Here is a 19,482-nt window from a genome sequence, read left to right as displayed (position 1 = left end):
TTGTAGTTTGACTGAATGTAAAACCATTTACAGATCTGCTTTCAAAATAAGGAAGTTAGTGTTTTACTCTTCCTGTAGTTAGTTAGCATTGGTGCCATGTTTCTGCATGTCATCTCAGCAAAAGTTTTGCAAAACCATTTCTGTACATTATGATTGAAGCGCATTTATGATTGCGGATAATAATGTTGGTTCAAACAAATGACACGTGTTTCTTAATTGTATGAATGTAGTGGTTTCTGACAATAAAGAAGCCATACTTATGCTGTTTCTTTAACTCTTAGGTTTACAGGGATGAACTTGGCTTGATGAAGTACGGTCATGAGTTGCAATAAATTACTCTGGTCAATGTTTGTTCAGCTCCCTATTGACTGTACTCAGTGTTGACATCTCAAACAGGACGCTTATTGATTCTTCTAACCACATCAACCTTGAAATCTCATAGCTCAGGCTGCTTTGGACACTTGGCGTTGTGTACAGTTTTAGTGCAACGTTTAGCATAACCCCAGCTTTAGTACCCTGACTTTTCTCTTTCTCAAGAGAACAACATAACTATAAAGATAATTTGATATAAATGTAGGCATATTAAGTACAGTTATGTTTATAAAAGTTATAGATCTTTTAATAATTCATTAATAAAATAGATCCCATAATTTGTCTTCCAGCGATGTCTGGATTCCACTCCACGTGCGAGCTGTTGATTGTCCATTCTAGCGAGGCTCAGGAATGGGCAATGTATCTGCAAAAAATCTTGAAGTCTTCGCGGAAGTTTCCCAAGAGGTCTATCGTATTGTATGCAGTTGACTGTGCTGATCAGCTACATGGATGTGACCTCAACATTTTCCGTAATAGTAAATGCATTGTGCTGCTACTGACAGCCGCATTCGTAGACATTCTAGATGACCCTGAAGTCCTGGCCACTTTTCAGAGACTCCTACACCCTCCACACAGAGTGGTGGCGCTGTTGTGTGGAATATCAGAGGATGACATATCGACTGAATGGTTTGAGGACTGGCAGAGCTGGAGAAAACTTTATCCTGAAGATGAACCTGCTCTCTACATCTCCACCATTCTACAATCCATTGCTGACAGTATGTTCACTATAATACCCTTATAAAGTTTGGGGAAAGTATATTACATTTTTTAATTTTTTTTTTACCTTTATTTAACAAGGCAAGTCAGTTGAGGGCAAATTCTTATTTACAATGACGGCTTACACGGCCAAACCCAGACAACGCTGGGCCAATTGTGCACTGCCCTATGGGACTCCCAATCACAGCCGGTTGTGAAACAGCCTGTATTTGAACTAGGGTGTCCGCAGTGACACCTCTAGCACTGAGCTGCAGAGCCTTAGACCACTGCGCCACTCAGGAGCCAGATACAGCCAGATTCTCATAACATTCAGACATAGGTTTACGTTTTGATTTTTGTTTCTCTGTTTAAAGTGCATGTAACCATTATTGAATTATACTCAGAAAATTACATACCATCTAGAACTTACAGGCTAAACTTTCAGTTCATTAAACTCACCCATTTCACAATTTTCAACTGAGACCTACCGATAGGTTTTTATTTTGACTTTGTATTCAAAAGGTAATACAGAAGAGGCTGGACATGATGTGGAAGCTATGGCAACAACAGAAGCAAAAATCCCTGTGGTCCAGAACCCCAAAGCTGAGGGGACAGAGGATGAGTCAGTGACAGAACCAGAGTGTGTCCAGGATGAAAGTGACAATGTGAGAACAGAGGTCCACCCAAACCAGGCAACGAGCCCCACACATCCCGCCTGCCTCACTGTACAACCAAACAGAGTTCTATGTGGGGTAAGAATTGCTTAACATACTATATAGACAAGGCTGTAATGGCACTGAACAAAGTTCAAAGATTTCTTCTGGACAGCACAGCATAAGGAAAGATTAATGGGACATAACCGGTACAGTGCCTTTAGAAGGTGTTCAGACCTCTTGATTTTTTCCACATTTGTTGTTTTGCAGACTGAATTTTAAATGGATGAACTTGTAGAAGAAAAAGAGGAGGAAGGGAAGCGCTGCCAAGGTACACAATAGTAGATTTTGGTAGACAGAAGGTGCACTTTGGTAAAAGGGGTAAATTGGTTATCAAAAAGAAAGGAGGACCAAGGCACTCTTCATATAATTAATTAAAATTACTTTATTTGTATGGCATGTTCAATAGAAACAAAGTTTTAAAAATCTGTGTTTTGGCTGCATGGCCTTCATCAGGGAGTACAAAGAAATGATAATACAATGTCCTCTTTTAAACAGCTTTTTCCAATCAGCCCTAATTAGAAGAGGGTGTGGTTACAACATTGATTGGACAACACCTAGTAAGCAATACTATACACATTAAAAAGTGAAATACTGTAGATATCTTATCAACATTGTTTACTCCAAGCTAGAAGCATCAGAACGCCTAGAAAGGTAGTTCTAACCTTAAATATGACTGGGCAAAGTGCCAAGAAAAGGAAAGTAATCTATTACATAGTACACAGCAAACATGTACAACAACAGTCTGAACATAAACCATAAACTCAGCAAAAAAAGAAAAGTCCTCTCACTGTCAACTGCATTTATTTTCAGCAAACTTGTATGAACATAACAAGATCCAACAACTGAGACATAAACTGAACTGAAGTTCCACAGACATGTGACTAACAGAAATGGAATAAAGTGTCCCTGAAAAAAGGGGGAGGTCAAAATCAAAAGTAACAGTCAGTATCTGGTGTGGCCACCAGCTGCATTAAGTTAAGTACTGCAGTGCATCTCATCCTCATGGACTGCACCAGATTTGCCAGTTCTTGCTGTGAGATGTTACCCCACTCTTCCACCAAGGCACCTGCAAGTTCCCAGACATTTCTGGGGGGAATGGCCCTAGCTCTCACCCTCCGATCCAACAGGTCCCAGACGTGCTCAATAGGATTGAGATCCGGACTATTCGCTGGCCATGGCAGAACACTGACATTCCTGTCTTGCAGGAAATCACGCACAGAACGAGCAGTATGGCTGGTGGCATTGTCATGCTGGAGGGACATGTCAGGATGAGCCTGCAGGAAGGGTACCACATGAGGGAGGAGGCTGTCTTCCCTGTAACGCACAGCGTTGAGATTGTCTGCAATGAAAACAAGCTCAGTCCGATGCTGTGACACACCACCCCAGACCATGACGGACCCTCCACCTCCAAATCAATCCCGCTCCAGTGTACAGGCCTCAGTGTAACGCTCATTCCTTCGACGATAAACGCGAATCCGACCATCACCTCTGGTGATACAAAACCGCTACTCGTCAGTGAAGAGCACTTTTTGCCAGTCCTGTCTGGTCCAGCGACAGTGGGTTTGTGCCCATAGGTGACGTTGTTGTCTGATGTCTGTTGAGGACCTGCCTTAGAACAGGCCTACAAGCCCTCAGTCCAGCCTCTCTCAGCCTATTGCGGACAGTCTGAGCACTGATGGAGGGATTGTGCATTCCCGGTGTAACTCGGGCAGTTGTTGTTGCCATCCTGTACCTGTCCCACAGGTGTGATGTTCAGATGTAAGTCAGAACTGTAGGATAAATAACAGAGCAGACAATGAAAGGGCTTACAATATTTGATTATGACATTTCTCTAAAACAGGCTATAGACTACATGTGCACCACCAAGTCAGAACATTAGGCTAACTTCTGTGGGGGAGAGAGACCAAATTCTTAGGGTGATGGTCTACAAACAGCTTACTACATTCTCTGGATTTATGGTGCTAGGTTGAATCATGACATCAGTGATCTTATAAATCCTTAAACCCAAGCTTGTCTAGCTTGCTAGCTAATATTGTGAAAGTATGATGTTGACATCAGTCTAATCAAAGCTACAATAAATATAACTTGATTTGACATCATTTTATCTGTGGCTAATGACCTTGAGACTTCTTGGACGGACACTTCTAATGTAAATACACTGCTCAAAAAAATAAAGGGAACACTAAAATAACACATCCTAGATCTGAATGAATGAAATATTCTTATTTTTCTTTACATAGTTGAATGTGCTGACAACAAAATCACACAAAAATTATCAATGGAAATCAAATTTATCAACCCATGGAGGTCTGGATTTGGAGTCACACTCAAAATTAAAGTTGCAATCCTCCTAATGCATTGTCTTGCATTAGGAGGAACCCAGGGCCAACCGCACCAGCATATGGTCTCACAAGGGGTCTGAGGATCTCATCTCGGTACCTAATGGCAGTCAGGCTACCTCTGGCGAGCACATGGAGGGCTGTGCGGCCCCCCAAAGAAATGCCACCCCACACCATGACTGACCCACCGCCAAACCGGTCATGCTGGAGGATGTTGCAGGCAGCAGAACGTTCTCCATGGCGTCTCCAGACTGTCACGTCTGTCACGTGCTCAGTGTGAACCTGCTTTCATCTGTGAAGAGCACAGGGCGCCAGTGGCGAATTTGCCAATCTTGGTGTTCTCTGGCAAATGCCAAACGTCCTGCACGGTGTTGGGCTGTAAGCACAACCCCCACCTGTGGACGTCGGGCCCTCATACCACCCTCATGGAGTCTGTTTCTGACTGTTTGAGCAGACACATGCACATTTTTGGCCTGCTGGAGGTCATTTTGCAGGGCTCTGGCAGTGCTCCTCCTTCTCCTCCTTGCACAAAGGCGGAGGTAGCGGTCCTGCTGCTGGGTTGTTGCCCTCCTACGGCCTCCTCCACATCTCCTGATGTACTGGCCTGTCTCCTGGTAGCACCTCTATGCTCTGGACACTACGCTGACAGACACAGCAAACCTTCTTGCCACAGCTTGCATTGATGTGCCAACCTACCTGAGCCACTTGTGTGGGTTGTAGACTCCGTCTCATGCTACCACTAGAGTGAAAGCCGCCAGCATTCAAAAGTGACCAAAACATCAGCCATGAAGCATAGGAACTGAGAAGTGGTCTAGTCACCACCGGCAGAACCACTCTTTTATTGGGGGTGTCTTGCTAATTGCCTATAATTTCCACCTGTTGTCTATCCCATTTGCACAACAGCATGTGAAATGTATTGTCAATCAGTGTTGCTTCCTAAGTGGACAGTTTGATTTCACAGAAGTGTGATTGACTTGGAGTTACATTGTGTTGTTTAAGTGTTCCCTTTATTTTTTTGAGCAGTGTATATGACACCACCCAATGGGGCTTGAACTGCTTAGCTCTTCCTGTGGATTCGGGGGTGACGTAATGTCCCCATGAGTGACAGAACACTGAGCCAATCATTGCGCAACTAGAGAAGATTTCCAACGCCTATGCTCTGTACTTTCGCTGGCAGCCCCTCCACCACAGAAAGTACTGATCTAGGCTGAAACACCTGCATTTTGGAGCGTCCTTACTCAAGAAAGAGACCATGTTTGTTTGCGGCTTTATTAACTCAAGGAAAACATTGTTTTTTTTACATTGTTTGCAAATTGATATGTGAAACAAATTGATGCCAAAATAACATGCAAAACAGGCAACAACAATATACAGTGCCTTGCGAAAGTATTCGGCCCCCTTGAACTTTGTAACCTTTTGCCACATTTCAGGCTTCAAACATAAAGATATAAAACTGTATTTTTTTGTGAAGAATCAACAACAAGCGGGACACAATCATGAAGTGGAACGACATTTATTGGATATTTCATACTTTTTTAACAAATCAAAAACTAAAAATTGTCCGTGCAAAATTATTCAGCCCCTTTACTTTCAGTGCAGCAAACTCTCTCCAGAAGTTCAGTGAGGATCTCTGAATGATCCAATGTTGACCTAAATGACTAATGATGATAAATACAATCCACCTGTGTGTAATCAAGTCTCCGTATAAATGCACCTGCACTGTGATAGTCTCAGAGGTCCGTTAAAAGCGCAGAGAGCATCATGAAGAACAAGGAACACACCAGGCAGGTCCGAGATACTGTTGTGAAGAAGTTTAAAGCCGGATTTGGATACAAAAAGATTTCCCAAGCTTTAAACATCCCAAGGAGCACTGTGCAAGCGATAATATTGAAATGGAAGGAGTATCAGACCACTGCAAATCTACCAAGACCTGGCCGTCCCTCTAAACTTTCAGCTCATACAAGGAGAAGACTGATCAGAGATGCAGCCAAGAGGCCCATGATCACTCTGGATGAACAGCTGAGGTGGGAGACTCTGTCCATAGGACAACAATCAGTCGTATATTGCACAAATCTGGCCTTTATGGAAGAGTGGCAAGAAGAAAGCCATTTCTTAAAGATATCCATAAAAAGTGTTGTTTAAAGTTTGCCACAAGCCACCTGGGAGACACACCAAACATGTGGAAGAAGGTGCTCTGGTCAGATGAAACCAAAATTGAACTTTTTGGCAACAATGCAAAACGTTATGTTTGGCGTAAAAGCAACACAGCTCATCACCCTGAACACACCATCCCCACTGTCAAACATGGTGGTGGCAGCATCATGGTTTGGGCCTGCTTTTCTTCAGCAGGGACTGGGAAGATGGTTAAAATTGATGGGAAGATGGATGGAGCCAAATACAGGACCATTCTGGAAGAAAACCTGATGGAGTCTGCAAAAGACCTGAGACTGGGACGGAGATTTGTCTTCCAACAAGACAATGATCCAAAACATAAAGCAAAATCTACAATGGAATGGTTCAAAAATAAACATATCCAGGTGTTAGAATGGCCAAGTCAAAGTCCAGACCTGAATCCAATCGAGAATCTGTGGAAAGAACTGAAAACTGCTGTTCACAAATGCTTTCCATCCAACCTCACTGAGCTTGAGCTGTTTTGCAAGGAGGAATGGGAAAACATTTCAGTCTCTCGATGTGCAAAACTGATAGAGACATACCCCAAGCGACTTACAGCTGTAATCGCAGCAAAAGGTGGCGCTACAAAGTATTAACTTAAGGGGGCTGAATAATTTTGCACGCCCAATTTTTCAGTTTTTGATTTGTTAAAAAAGTTTGAAATATCCAATAAATGTCGTTCCACTTCATGATTGTGTCCCACTTGTTGTTGATTCTTCACAAAAAAATACAGTTTTATATCTTTATGTTTGAAGCCTGAAATGTGGCAAAAGGTCGCAAAGTTCAAGGGGGCCGAATACTTTCGCAAGGCACTGTATATACAGTACCAAAGGTTTGGACACACCTACTCATTCAAGTGTGTGCAAAGATGTTATCAAGGCAACGGGTGGCTACTGAAGAATCTCAAATATAACACTTTTTTGGTTACTACATGATTCCATATGTGTTGTTTCATAGTGTTGATGTCTTCACTATTATTCTACAATGTAGAAAATAGTAAAAATAAAGAAAAACCCTGTAATGACTAGGTGTGTAAAACCCTTTGACTGGGACTGTATTTAATAAAACATTTGTTTATTTATTTATTTCATAAACAGGTGGGGCAGAGCCTTTACAGCCCCACCTGCCCTGGAGGATGGTTTGCCACTGTCCTACTAACCTAAATGACAGAGTGAAAAGAAGGAAGCCTGTACAGAAACATTTTTATCCCCCAAAACATGCATCCTGTTTGCAATTACGCACTAAAGTAAAACTGCAAAAAATGTGTCAAAGAAATTGTCTATGTCCTAAATACAAAGCGTTATGTTTGGGGAAAAACCAACACATCACTGAGCACCACACTTCATATTTATTTATTAATTTTTTGTGAATTTTACCCCTTTTTCTCCCCAATTTCGTGGTATCCAATTGTTGTAGTAGTTACTAATTTGTCTCATTGCTACAACTCCCGTACGGGCTCGGGAGAGACGAAGGCTGAATGTCATGCGTCCTCCGATACACAACCCAACCAGCCATACTGCTTCTTAACACAGCGCGCATCCAACCCGGAAGCCAGCTGCACCAATGTGTCGGAGGCTACACCGTGCACTTGGCAACCTTGGCTAGCGCGCACTGCGCCCGGCCCGCCACAGGAGTCGCTGGTGCGCGATGAGACAAGGAGATCCCTACCGACCAATCCCTCCCTAACCCGGACGACGCTAGGCCAATTGTGCGTCGCCCCACGGACCTCCCGGTCGGTTACGACAGAGCCTGGGCGCGAACCCAGGGACTCTGATGGCACAGCTGGCGCTGCAGTACAGCAGTGTCTGTTTTCTGTTTTCCAACAGACACTGGGAGTTTAAATTCACCTTTCCGCAGGACAATAACCTAAAACACAAGGCTAAATATAATCATCTATGGCATATAACAACGATCAACAAGCAACTTGACAGAGCTTGAAGAATTTTTGTAGGAATATTGTACAATCCAGGTGTGCAAAGCTCTTAGAGGCTTACCTGGAAAGACTCACAGCTGTAATTGCTGCCAAATGTGATTCTAAAAGGTCTCAAGGTTGTGAATACTTATGTAAATGAGATATTTCTGTATTTCATTTTCAATCAATTTGAAAACATTTCTAAAACATGTTTTCACTTTGTCATTATTGGGTATTGTGTGTAGATGGGTGAGAATTTTTTTTTTGTATACATTTTTAATTCCGGCTGCAACGCAACAAGGTAAGTCAAGGGGGAAGAATACTTTCTGAAGGCAATGTACATGATACTGTCATAAGTGTACATTTTTCTGATTATTTCTTGATTCATATCGAGGCGCACACTTAAATTACACTCAAATTATAATCAGCCCAGGACAACTTTATTTGCAAGTGCAGTTCTTTTTGAGCCAACTCCTATTAAGCCTAGAATACGATTGCTTCCAGTATCTGATGTCTCCATGATGACTGTACATGTTTTACAGGACCATGCAACTATTTTCATAATCTTTTCAAATAAACTGGACAACCAATTGAAAATGGAGGTGGAGTTTTCCTCTAAAGATTCAGCTGCAAAACGGGTTTTAGGGATTTTGGAGAATGAATACACCATCAGTGTTAATGCGCCTGGTAAGTAGGCTAACCTTTAGAGACTTTCGATCGCAAAGCTATAGAGAAAAATGTAGACCGCTTACCCAGTCTGTTTCACTTTCACTTATTATTCTATTTCACTATTACATTCTTATTGTGGACATTTCTTTGACCAATGTGAATAACTTGAAGTGATTTGCCAGCCACTATTCTGTACAATAGATAAAGAATGCTAACCCAGATAAATTTTATCTTTACCAGATATGCCAGCAGGAGAGGTGTCACTCACTCTGCATGGCAACGACTCACCAGTCTGTTTGAGGCCTGTAACATACTACACAGCCATGGGAGAAGTCAGTCGTTACCTTGAACTTGCAGCTGCTCCCATGGACTTTATGTGTCAGGTGAGAGTGCTCAGTAATAGAGTGAAAACAGAATACTGAAGACTGACAAACTCTGTTTTCAACACCTCTAAATAATTGATTTTGAAAGGGATAGTTCACCCAAAATACAAAATGACATATTGGTTTCTTAACCCTGTAAGCAGTGTATGGACAAGGTTTGACAGAAATCCATGCTTTGTTTAAGTTTCTATGGCACTGTTTCCAAATTCTAACATTTTATCATTTGTGCCAAATCCAAGTCCTGGTGCCGATATTAGAATTTTGTCCAAATCATCTGAAAGTATCTCAAAATCATTGTGAAGCTCAACAAAAATCAGTTTTAGATGATTTGAACATGATGTATGAAAAACGCTAATATCGGTACCATGACTTGAATGGGATTTGTGCCACAAATGCGAGTCCCTGTTACCATTTACTAGGCTTGCAACAAGCCAAGGTGCTGGGGATGGGCTTAAAATGAAAGCTACGGCCCCAAGCATCAGGGGTTCCATCCCAGTGATAAGCACACATTTTGTGTTTTAACCCTATCCCAAACCTTAACCTTAACCAGTTGGAATTACTGCCTAAACTTAAGTTTCGCTTTCGTTTTTGTGCAGTTTGACTGAAAGCTAACATATGGCGAATACGCTGTAATTAAAAGGGCTTAAGAGGCCATCTCCTGTTGCCTGCAGTTATGTCAAATGTCTAAATATTTAATTGGAGGCTGCACTGCATTTCACACAGGCTAAAGCTTCAAGGAAACCTAAAAAACATTTCTATTTCAATTCTTTAGAACATATTCTATTTCCTTCAATAGTGTGTTGTTCATTTCTATGTTTCTAGGCATTCAATATCACATCCAACGCCACAGAGTCACTTGACAATATGCTGACAGACTCGTTAAAAGGCAGGATTCCTGCAAGTGGAATTCATGTGTTTGGAATCAGACAGATTGAGAAAGACAATATGGCTGCATGTAAGTGCTTTACATTTTGACCAGAAAATATAATGGAATGATACATTTGCTTGTCTACACACTTAACAGTTCTATTGTAACTGCTATTGCGCGTTTTTGTTGTAAGGAAAAACCATGTGCTAGTGTCATGTATTGTCATGTTGTGTCTTGTTTCTGTCCTTTCCCTTCACCCTGTCTCCCTCTGCTGGTCGTTATTAGGTTACCTTTTCTCCCCCTCTTTCCCCCAGCTGTTCCTTGTCTCCTCCTAACTACCTCGTCACCCCTTTTCCCACCTGTTCCCTTTTTCCCTCTGATTAGTCCTCTATATCTCTCTCTGTTTTTGTTTCTGTCTTTGTCGGATTCTTGTTTGTGTTATTCATGCCTGAACCAGACTATCGTCATGTTTGCTGCAACCTTGTCCTGTCCTGTCGGAATCTGCCGGTCCATCTGAGCCTACGTATGTTTTGTTATTAAAGAAGCCCTGTTTACGTTAGTTCGCTTTTGGGTCCTCATTCACGCACCTCTAACAGCTAGCTAGTTTCTAGTGAATACTTACACTACATTGTTGTAGATTTTTCACAAGAGAGTAAAGGGAGTTCCTCAAACAATTCAACTAATCTCAGTCAGGCATTTTTTTAATCATATTATTTCAAATCAAGTGATAGTTGCGGCCAAATATATTGGCGCCATTGCACTTTCCCCTATTTCTTATAAAATAAGTTGACATTTAAACATTTGGCCATCAGACCTTGTAATTGGATTTTCCACATTACATTTTTTTAAACTTAAGTTTACTATTTTAATTGAGAAAATAAAGATAAATGGCATTGCAATATTATTGCCATCCAGGAGCTAGTAATTGGTTGCACAGCCTTTGGCCAAGATAAATACAGACAAATGCGTCTTGTTAACTGCAGCTTTCTACTGGCAATTTGGCCCACTTTTTAGCAAGAAACTGCTCTAATTCTTCAATGTTTAATGAGTGCCCTCCAACTGCTGTTTTCAGATCTTGCCATAAGTTTTGGATGTGATTCGATGGACACTCCAAAACAGTCCAGCATCTCTTACTGAATCATTCCTGGGTGCTTTCTGATGTGCGTTTGGGGTCGTTTTCCTGATGAAAAACCCATAACCTTCAATGGGGACCCAGTTTTTGGACACCGGGTTGAACATTGGACTCCAAAACACCTGATAATCTGCTGATTTCATGATGTCTTGCACGCATTCAAGGCTCCCAGTACCAGAGGCAGCAAAGCAACCCCACAGCATTATCAAACCTCGCCATGTTTGACTGTAGGGAGGTTGTTATTTTCTTTGAATGCTTCATTTGTCTGTCAGTAAACACTGTATTGCCAAAGAGCTCTAATTTCATTTTGTTGGTCCACAGAACATGTTCCCCAGGATTTAGGCTTGTTTTAGGTGGGTTTTTGAGTTCAATCAGGTTTTCTTCTGTCTCCTTCAGCAGTGGAGTCTTTCTATGATTTGTTTACCAACAACAAAATGAAGCATTCAAAGAAAAGAACACCTACCCTACAATCAATTATGGGGGAGGTTCGATAACGCTGTGGCGTTGCTTTGCTGCCTCTGGTACTGGAAGCCTTGAATGTGTGCAAGACATCATGAAATCATCAGATGATCAAATCAAAGTTTATTTGTCACGTGCGCTGAATACAACAGGTGTAGTAGATCTTGCAGTGAAATGCTTACTTACAGGCTCTAACCAATAGTGCAAAAAAGTATTAGGTGAACAATAGGTAAGTAAAGAAATAAATCAACAGTAAAAAGATAGGCTATATACAGTGGCGAGGCTATAAAAGTAGAGAGGCTACATACAGACACTGGTTAGTCAGGCTGATTGAGGTAGTATGTACATGTAGATATGGTTAAAGTGACTATGCATAACAGAGAGTAGCAGTAGCGTAAAAGAGGGGTTGGCGGGTGGCGGGACACAATGCAGATAGCCCGGTTAGCCAATGTGCGGGAGCACTGGTTGGTTGGGCCAATTGAGGTAGTATGTACATGAATGTATAGTTAAAGTGATTATGCATATATGATAGACAGAGAGTAGCAGCAACGTAAAAAGTTGTTTCGGAGTGTCAATGTTCAACCCATGTCTGCAAACTGTCTCTGTTGAAGGTTGTGGGTCTTCCAGCAGGATAACAACCCCAAAAAACACATCAAAAGCATGCAGGATTTGATAAAAAAAGAAACGCTGGACTGTTCTGGAGTGGCAAGAGTCTAGATCTGAATCACATACATGACCTATGGCGAGAGCTGAAAAAACAGTTGGTGGAGGGCACCCCTCAAACATTGAATGATTAGATATGTTTGCTGCTGGAGAGTGGCCCAAATTTCCAGTAGAAAGATGCATCAAGCTCACAAGAAGCATTTGTTGGCAGTTATCTTGGCTAGTCATTTTGTTCATGCTATTTGTTTTAATAACTTAAGTTAACAAAAATGTAATTTGCTCTGCAATGTTGAAATTCAATAACAATGAGTGGAGACATTTGATTATTTTAATTTCAATTTATTTTAGAAGAAATAGGGAATTAGTTCAGAAAAGCGCAACTGTTTTTGCTTTTTTTTTTATGAGGAAAAAAATACAGACAGTGGCTCTAAGCAGAGTTGGTGTCAATTCCATTTAAAAATAGGGGGTTGATTGAAATTCCCTATATATTGGGAATCAAAAGACACTAAAACATAAAGAATGAAGAAAAACAAACGTTCAATTTGGGTTATAACAGTTTAATACATTTGTAGTAAGCAAGCCCAAAAGCCACGTAAGTTATTTTCTTATTTCTTTGGCATTACCATTTAATTACAGGAACTTTTACAGATTATGCCTTATATTAATTACAGATTGTGAGATTAAATTTACTCTGACAGTCAGCTTAATTCATAGTTGGATGTACAGTGGGGAGAATAAGTATTTGACACACTGCCGACTTTGCAGGTTTTCCTACTTACAAAGCATGTTAAATTAATTTGCATTTTATTGCATGACATAAGTATTTGATACATCAGAAAAGCAGAACTTAATATTTGGTACAGAAACCTTTGTTTGCAATTACAGAGATCATCCGTTTCCTGTAGTTCTTGACCAGATTTGCACACACTGCAGCAGGGATTTTGGCCCACTCCTCCATACAGACTTTCTCCAGATCCTTCAGGTTTCGGGGCTGTCGCTGGGCAATACAGACTTTCAGCTCCCTCCAAAGATTTTCTGTTGGGTTCAGGTCTGGAGACTGGCTAGGCCACTCCAGGACCTTGAGATGCTTCTTACGGAGCCACTCCTTAGTTGCCCTGGCTGTGTATTTCGGGTTGTTGTCATGCTGGAAGACCCAGCCACGACCCACCTTCAATGCTCTAACTGAGGGAAGGAGGTTGTTGGTCAAGATCTCGCGATACATGGCCCCATCCATCCTCCCCTCAATACGGTGCAGTCATCCTGTCCCCTTTGCAGAAAAGCATCCCCAAAGAATGATGTTTCCACCTCCATGCTTCATGGTTGGGATGGTGTTCTTGGGGTTGTACTCATCCTTCTTCTTCCTCCAAACACGGCGAGTGGAGTTTAGACCAAGAAGCTCTATTTTGGTCTCATCAGACCACATGACCTTCTCCCATTCCTCCTCTGGATCATCCAGATGGTCATTGGCAAACTTCAGACAGGCCTGGACATGCGCTGGCTAGAGCAGGGGGACCTCATGGATTTTAATCCATGACGGCGTAGTGTGTTACTAATGGTTTTCTTTGAGACTGTGGTCCCAGCTCTCTTGAGGTCATTGAACAGGTCCTGCCGTGTAGTTCTGGGCTGATCCCTCACCTTCCTCATGATCATTGATGCCCCACGAGGTGAGATCTTGCATGGAGCCCCAGACCGAGGGCGATTGACCGTCATCTTGAACTTCTTCCATTTTCGAATAATTGCGCCAACAGTTGTTGCCTTCTCACCAAGCTGCTTGCCTATTATCCTGTAGCCCATCCCAGCCTTGTGCAGGTCTACAATTTTATCCCTGATGTCCTTACACAGCTCTCTGGTCTTGGCCACTGTGGAGAGGTTGGAGTCTGTTTGATTGAGTATGTGGACAGGTGTCTTTTATACAGGTAACGAGTTCAAACAGGTGCAGTTAATACAGGTAATGAGTTGAGAACAGGAGGGCTTCTTAAAGAAAAACTAACAGGTCTGTGAGAGACGGAATTCTTACTGGTTGGTAGGTGATCAAATACTTATGCTATGCAATAAAATGCAAAATAATTACTTAAAAATCATACAATGTGATTTTCTGGATTTTTGTTTTAGATTCCGTCTCTCACAGTTGAAGTGTACCTATGATAAAAATTACAGACCTCTACATGCTTTGTAAATAGGAAAACCTGCAAAATCGGCAGTGTATCAAATACTTGTTCTCCCCACTGGATATAAATCCATCCTAAAGCAGACAGTTATGTTTATGAATTTGGATAAATGGGACACTTCAAGAAAAATAAGTTGCAAAAATGTGATTTTTTAAAAATGACTGATGAACTACCATTCACCTGCTGTAACCTGCTTTTATCTGGCACATCCAAAAATGTTATCTGGACATTCAGAAATGCCATCAAATCATTTTTTTATCTAAGAGTTCAAGAATCTTATCCCCATTGAGTTACGTTGACATCCAGGGATATGATCCAAGGTCCAAAAGGTCAATACATTCTGTGTTCTAGGTGAATTGGGAACATTTCTTTTTTATCAAGTTCAACTTATATCCTGAAGGTTTTGAGTCTTCAAGAACGTTCATAACAAGTGGAATAGATCACATTTGACTGTTTTGTCACTCAGATCAGCGAAAGCAGGAGCTTCCCACTCTGCTTCATTTTGCTGCAAAGTATGGGCTGAAGAAGCTTACCACAGTCCTTCTACAGTGTCCAGGTGCCTTGCAGGCCTACAGCGTGATGAATAAGAATGGAGACTACCCAAATACACTGGCAGAGAGGAGCGGCTTCTCTGACCTGAGACAGTTCATGGACGACTTTGTGGTAAGTCCATTGTTAGTATATTCATTCAGTGATGTGTTTATCTTGTATCTCTCTAGTGTGATCTCAATTTTGGAAAATGCTCTGGATTGCACAACAATGATTTCGAATAACAGCCACCGGTAAATCTTATTGTAGTAACTTTGTGAAATCATATCTTTAGTGAAGACTAAGACTATGTGCACGGTATCTTGTATGTAGGAGACGGCTGACATGCTGAAGTCTCATATCAAAGAGTCCATCTCGGCTAAAGAAGATGAGGACGTGTACGAGTCCACGTCCAACTCCTCTCGAGATATCATCATGAAATATTCCCTAAACCCCGGGTGCCAAGAAGACATCTATGAGTCCATGATGGGGTTAAGCCCAGACTACATGGAAGACCTATGTATGATTTATTACATGAAGTACCATTTCCCTTTGATGATGATGACGATGATGACGATGATGATGGATTACTATTATCTTTGAATATTTATTTCCCTCAGATGAGGACATGGGGAAGGCATTAGGAGAGTCGCATAACCCAGAAGAAAGCATACTTAGAAAATTCTTTCAAGGTAAATTGACAAAATACTAATGGTGGAAAAACCAATATCGATTATTCAATATGATATTGATATCGTTGGATATCGATAAACAGTGCAATCGAAAAGTATTCAGAATCCTTGACTTTTTCCACATTTTGTTACGTTACAGCCTTATTCTAAAATGTATTAAATGTTTTTTTCTCTCATCAATCTATGCACAATGCCCTATAATGACAAAGTACAAATAGGTTTTTAGAAATTTTTGCAAATAAAAAAACTGAAATATCACATTTATGAAGTTATTCAGATTTACTCTGTACTTGTTGAAGCACTTTTGACAGAGATTACAACCTTGAGTCTTCTTGGGAATGACGCTCCAAGCTTTGCACACCTGTATCAAATCGGGTTCAAGTCCGGGCTCTGGCTAGGCCACTCAAGGACATTCAAAGACTTGTCTCAAAGCCAGTTCTGCGTTGTCTTGGCTGTGTGCTTAGGGTCGTTGTCCTGTTGGAAGGTGAACCTTCGCCCCAGTCTGAGGTCCTGAGCAAGTTCTCATCAAGAATCTCTCTGTACTTCGCTCCGTTCATCTTTCCCTCGATCCTGACTAGTCTCCCAATACCTACCGCTGAAAAACATCCACACAGAATGATGCTGCCACCACCATGCTTCAACGAAGGGATGGTGCCAGGTTTTCTCCAGACGTGACGCTTGGCATTCAGGCCAAATAATACAATCTTGGTTTCATCAGACCAGAGAATCTTGTTTCTAATGGTCTGAGAGTCCTTTAGGTGCCTTTAGGCAAACTTCAAGAAAGGCTGTCATGTGCCTCTTACTGAGGAGTGGCTTCCTTCTGGCCACTCTACCATAAAGGCCTGATGGGTGGAGTGCTGCAGAGATGGTTGTCCTTCTGAAAGGTTATCTCATCTAAGAAATTTGGAACCACCAAGATTCTTCCTATAGCTGGCTGCCTGGCCAAACTGAACAATCGGGGAGAAGGGCCTTGGTCAGGGATGTGACAAAGAACCCGATGGTCGCTCTGTCAGAGCTCCAGAGTTGCCTAACCTTTCAGAAGGACAACCATCTCTGCAGCACTCCACCAATCAGGCCTTTATGCTAAATTGGCCAGATGGAAACCACTCCTCAGTAAAAGGCATATGACAGTCTGCTTGGAGTTTGCCAAAAGGCACATAAAGACTCACACCATGGAGCAAAAAGTTTCTCTGGTCTGTTGAAACCAAGATTGAACTCTTTGCCCTGAATGGGAAGCATCACATCTGGAGGAAACCTGGCACCATCACTACGGTGAAGCATGGTGTTGGCAGCATCATGCTGTGGGGATGTTTTTTAGCAGCAGGGACTGGGAGACTAGTCAGGATCGAGGGAAAGATGAACGGAGCAAAGTTCAGACAAATCCTTGATGAAAACCTGCTCCAGAGCGCTCAGGACCCCAGACTGGGGCGAAGGTTCACCTTCCAACAGGGCAATGACCTTAAGCACACAGCCAAGACAATGCAGGAGTGGCTTCGGGACAAGTCTCTTTATGTCCTTGAGTGGCCCAGCCAGAGCCCAGAATGGAACCCGATCAAACATCTCTGGAGAGACCTGAAAATAACTGTGCAGGGATGCTCCCCATCTTACCTCCTAGAGCTTGTGTGGATCTGCAGAGAAGAATGAGAGAAACTTAGCAAATACAGGTGTTCCAAACTTGTAGCATCATACCCAAGAAGACTCCACTCTGTAATCGCTGCCAAAGGTGCTTCAGCAAAGTACTGAGTTAAGGGTCTGAATACTTAAATGTAAATGTGATATATCCGTTTTAGATTTTTATTAACTTTGCAAAAATCTCTAAAACCTGTTTGTGTTTGTCATTACGGGTATTGAGTGTAGATTGATGATGGTGTCTGAATATAATCTGAATGCACTATAATTGTCTGCTTATGGGCCCTCAATGTTTGATGGGGTTCTCATTGTCTTTAAACTGGTTGGGTAAGTTGATGTCCCCAGAGCATTCACATCTGGCTCAAGGGGCAATTAACAGTTGTCTAAACTTCACTACGAAATACTGTACTGCATTGTACTGTAATTGGACTTGTGGACGTACTCTTTTTTTCAACAAATTGTGTGGCTTTTTTAAGGGAAACCTGATGCAGGTGTGGCCCAAGTTGGGGAGCATACAGCTAATGAAGAGGTGGAAGAACCAGAGGAGTGTGAGGAGGAAGACCCTTACAACATGTGTGCTCAAGATCAAATCTATGACATGGTGGACGAGAATGCAACCTATATCCCAGACATTTTAAACCGTCCACCAGCTCCAATTCCGAGACCTGTAACGTTTTCAGAGCCTGAGGAGTCCAAGACCTACATCTCAAGAGGTACATGACTGAACAGCACTAGTGTTCTCCAAAGCTATTAGCTAGTGCATAAGTCGCCAAACCAGCGGTGTATTTAAGGTCCAGGTGAATGACTATGCTTTTCACAGTGTTTTCGGGAAATGAAGAATCAAATCCACAGAGGAACCTCAGAGAAGTCCCATCAAACACAGGTACATATCAAATTGAACATCACTTGAGATTGTATTTTCTATGCATTGCACATTGCCCTGAATCACAGCTTCTCCACTAATTAGTTAACAATGTATGTGTCTCCAAACCTCCAGTGAGGCCTGTGAGTGACGGAGGGGCCACCTCCTCTTCCCACGACCCCTATGCTGGAATGAAGACCCCAGGCCAGAGGCAGCTCATAGCCTTGCAGGAGAAAGTGAAGGTGGGGGTCCTGAGTGTGGATGATGCTGTGCAGGAATTCAAGACCTGGCAGTTGGACCAGGATAGGAGATCTCAGTCTCTGCGCTATCAACAGGTACAGTAGTAGATTATAGTTAATACTAATATCTCTTGGCAGAACACAAGAAACCGATATTTTCTGTGGCCCGGGCCTAGCTTTTGGGTGTACAATGATTATCTGAAATACTACCTCCATGAATTCAGAAAATATTATTTTGTCACAGGAAAATCTGAAAAAATTACGAGACAGCATTTCCAGACGCCATAAAGAGAGGGAGAAGATTGGGAAGGAGATTGGTAGGCATATTTGGAGACTCTTCTATACTTTCCCTCTACATGTGACAAGATGTATTTTATAGGCTACTTCAACTGCAATTACAGTACCAGTCAAAAGTTTGGACACACCTACTCGTTCCAGGTTCTCTTAATTTTTACTATTTTCTACATTGTAGAATAATAGTGAAGACATCCCAACTATGAAATAACACATATGGAATAATGTGGTAACCAAAAAAAGTGTTAAACAAATCCAAATATATTTTCTATTTGAAATTCTTCAAAGTAGCCACCCTTTGCCTTGATGACAACTTTGCACATTTCATTTATCAAGCTACTGAAAAGTGTAATTTTTTTATTTTAATAGCCTTTCCTCTTTGACTATGCCTACAATTATGTCAGTCCAGAAGACAGCATTAGTGGTCACATTTGATCAGTTGTGTAAAGTACTTAAAAACTTCTTTGGGATCGGTGTCCATTCCACGGGACAGTTGAGGTAACGTAGGCTAATGCAATTAGCATGAGGTTGTAAGTAACAAGAACATTTCCCAGGACATAGATATGTCTGATATTGGCAGAAAGCTTAAATTCTTGTTAATCTAACTGCACTGTCCAATTTACAGTAGCTATTACAGTGAAAGAATACCATGCTATTGTTTGAGGAGAGTGCACAATTTTGAACATGAA

At 41.8% G+C, this 19,482-nt stretch overlaps 1 protein-coding gene across 4 annotated transcripts in view; it reads left to right on the top strand.

Moving 5' to 3' along the window:
* Positions 1-19,482, top strand: part of pik3ap1 (phosphoinositide-3-kinase adaptor protein 1) — a 33,663-nt gene that overhangs the window by 565 nt on the left and 13,616 nt on the right. For 2 of the 4 annotated variants that reach the window (XM_036960131.1, XM_021580182.2), the window contains exons 2-13: positions 663-1,088; positions 1,591-1,820; positions 8,750-8,894; positions 9,117-9,259; positions 10,082-10,214; positions 15,016-15,212; positions 15,411-15,597; positions 15,698-15,769; positions 17,875-18,111; positions 18,219-18,281; positions 18,396-18,595; positions 18,744-18,816. In XM_036960131.1, coding sequence (XP_036816026.1) covers positions 665-1,088; positions 1,591-1,820; positions 8,750-8,894; positions 9,117-9,259; positions 10,082-10,214; positions 15,016-15,212; positions 15,411-15,597; positions 15,698-15,769; positions 17,875-18,111; positions 18,219-18,281; positions 18,396-18,595; positions 18,744-18,816 — 2,104 coding nt within the window. In that variant the 5' untranslated portion in view covers positions 663-664. Of the gene's footprint in view, positions 1-281; positions 1,089-1,590; positions 1,821-8,749; positions 8,895-9,116; positions 9,260-10,081; positions 10,215-15,015; positions 15,213-15,410; positions 15,598-15,697; positions 15,770-17,874; positions 18,112-18,218; positions 18,282-18,395; positions 18,596-18,743; positions 18,817-19,482 lie in introns of all 4 variants that reach the window. The other 2 variants (XM_036960130.1, XM_036960129.1) reach the window with 2 other exon arrangements.

The sequence above is a fragment of the Oncorhynchus mykiss genome, chromosome 23 (genome assembly GCF_013265735.2).
Source record: "Oncorhynchus mykiss isolate Arlee chromosome 23, USDA_OmykA_1.1, whole genome shotgun sequence".
Lineage (NCBI taxonomy): Eukaryota > Metazoa > Chordata > Actinopteri > Salmoniformes > Salmonidae > Oncorhynchus > Oncorhynchus mykiss.
This window is presented reverse-complemented; position numbering and strand designations above follow the sequence as displayed.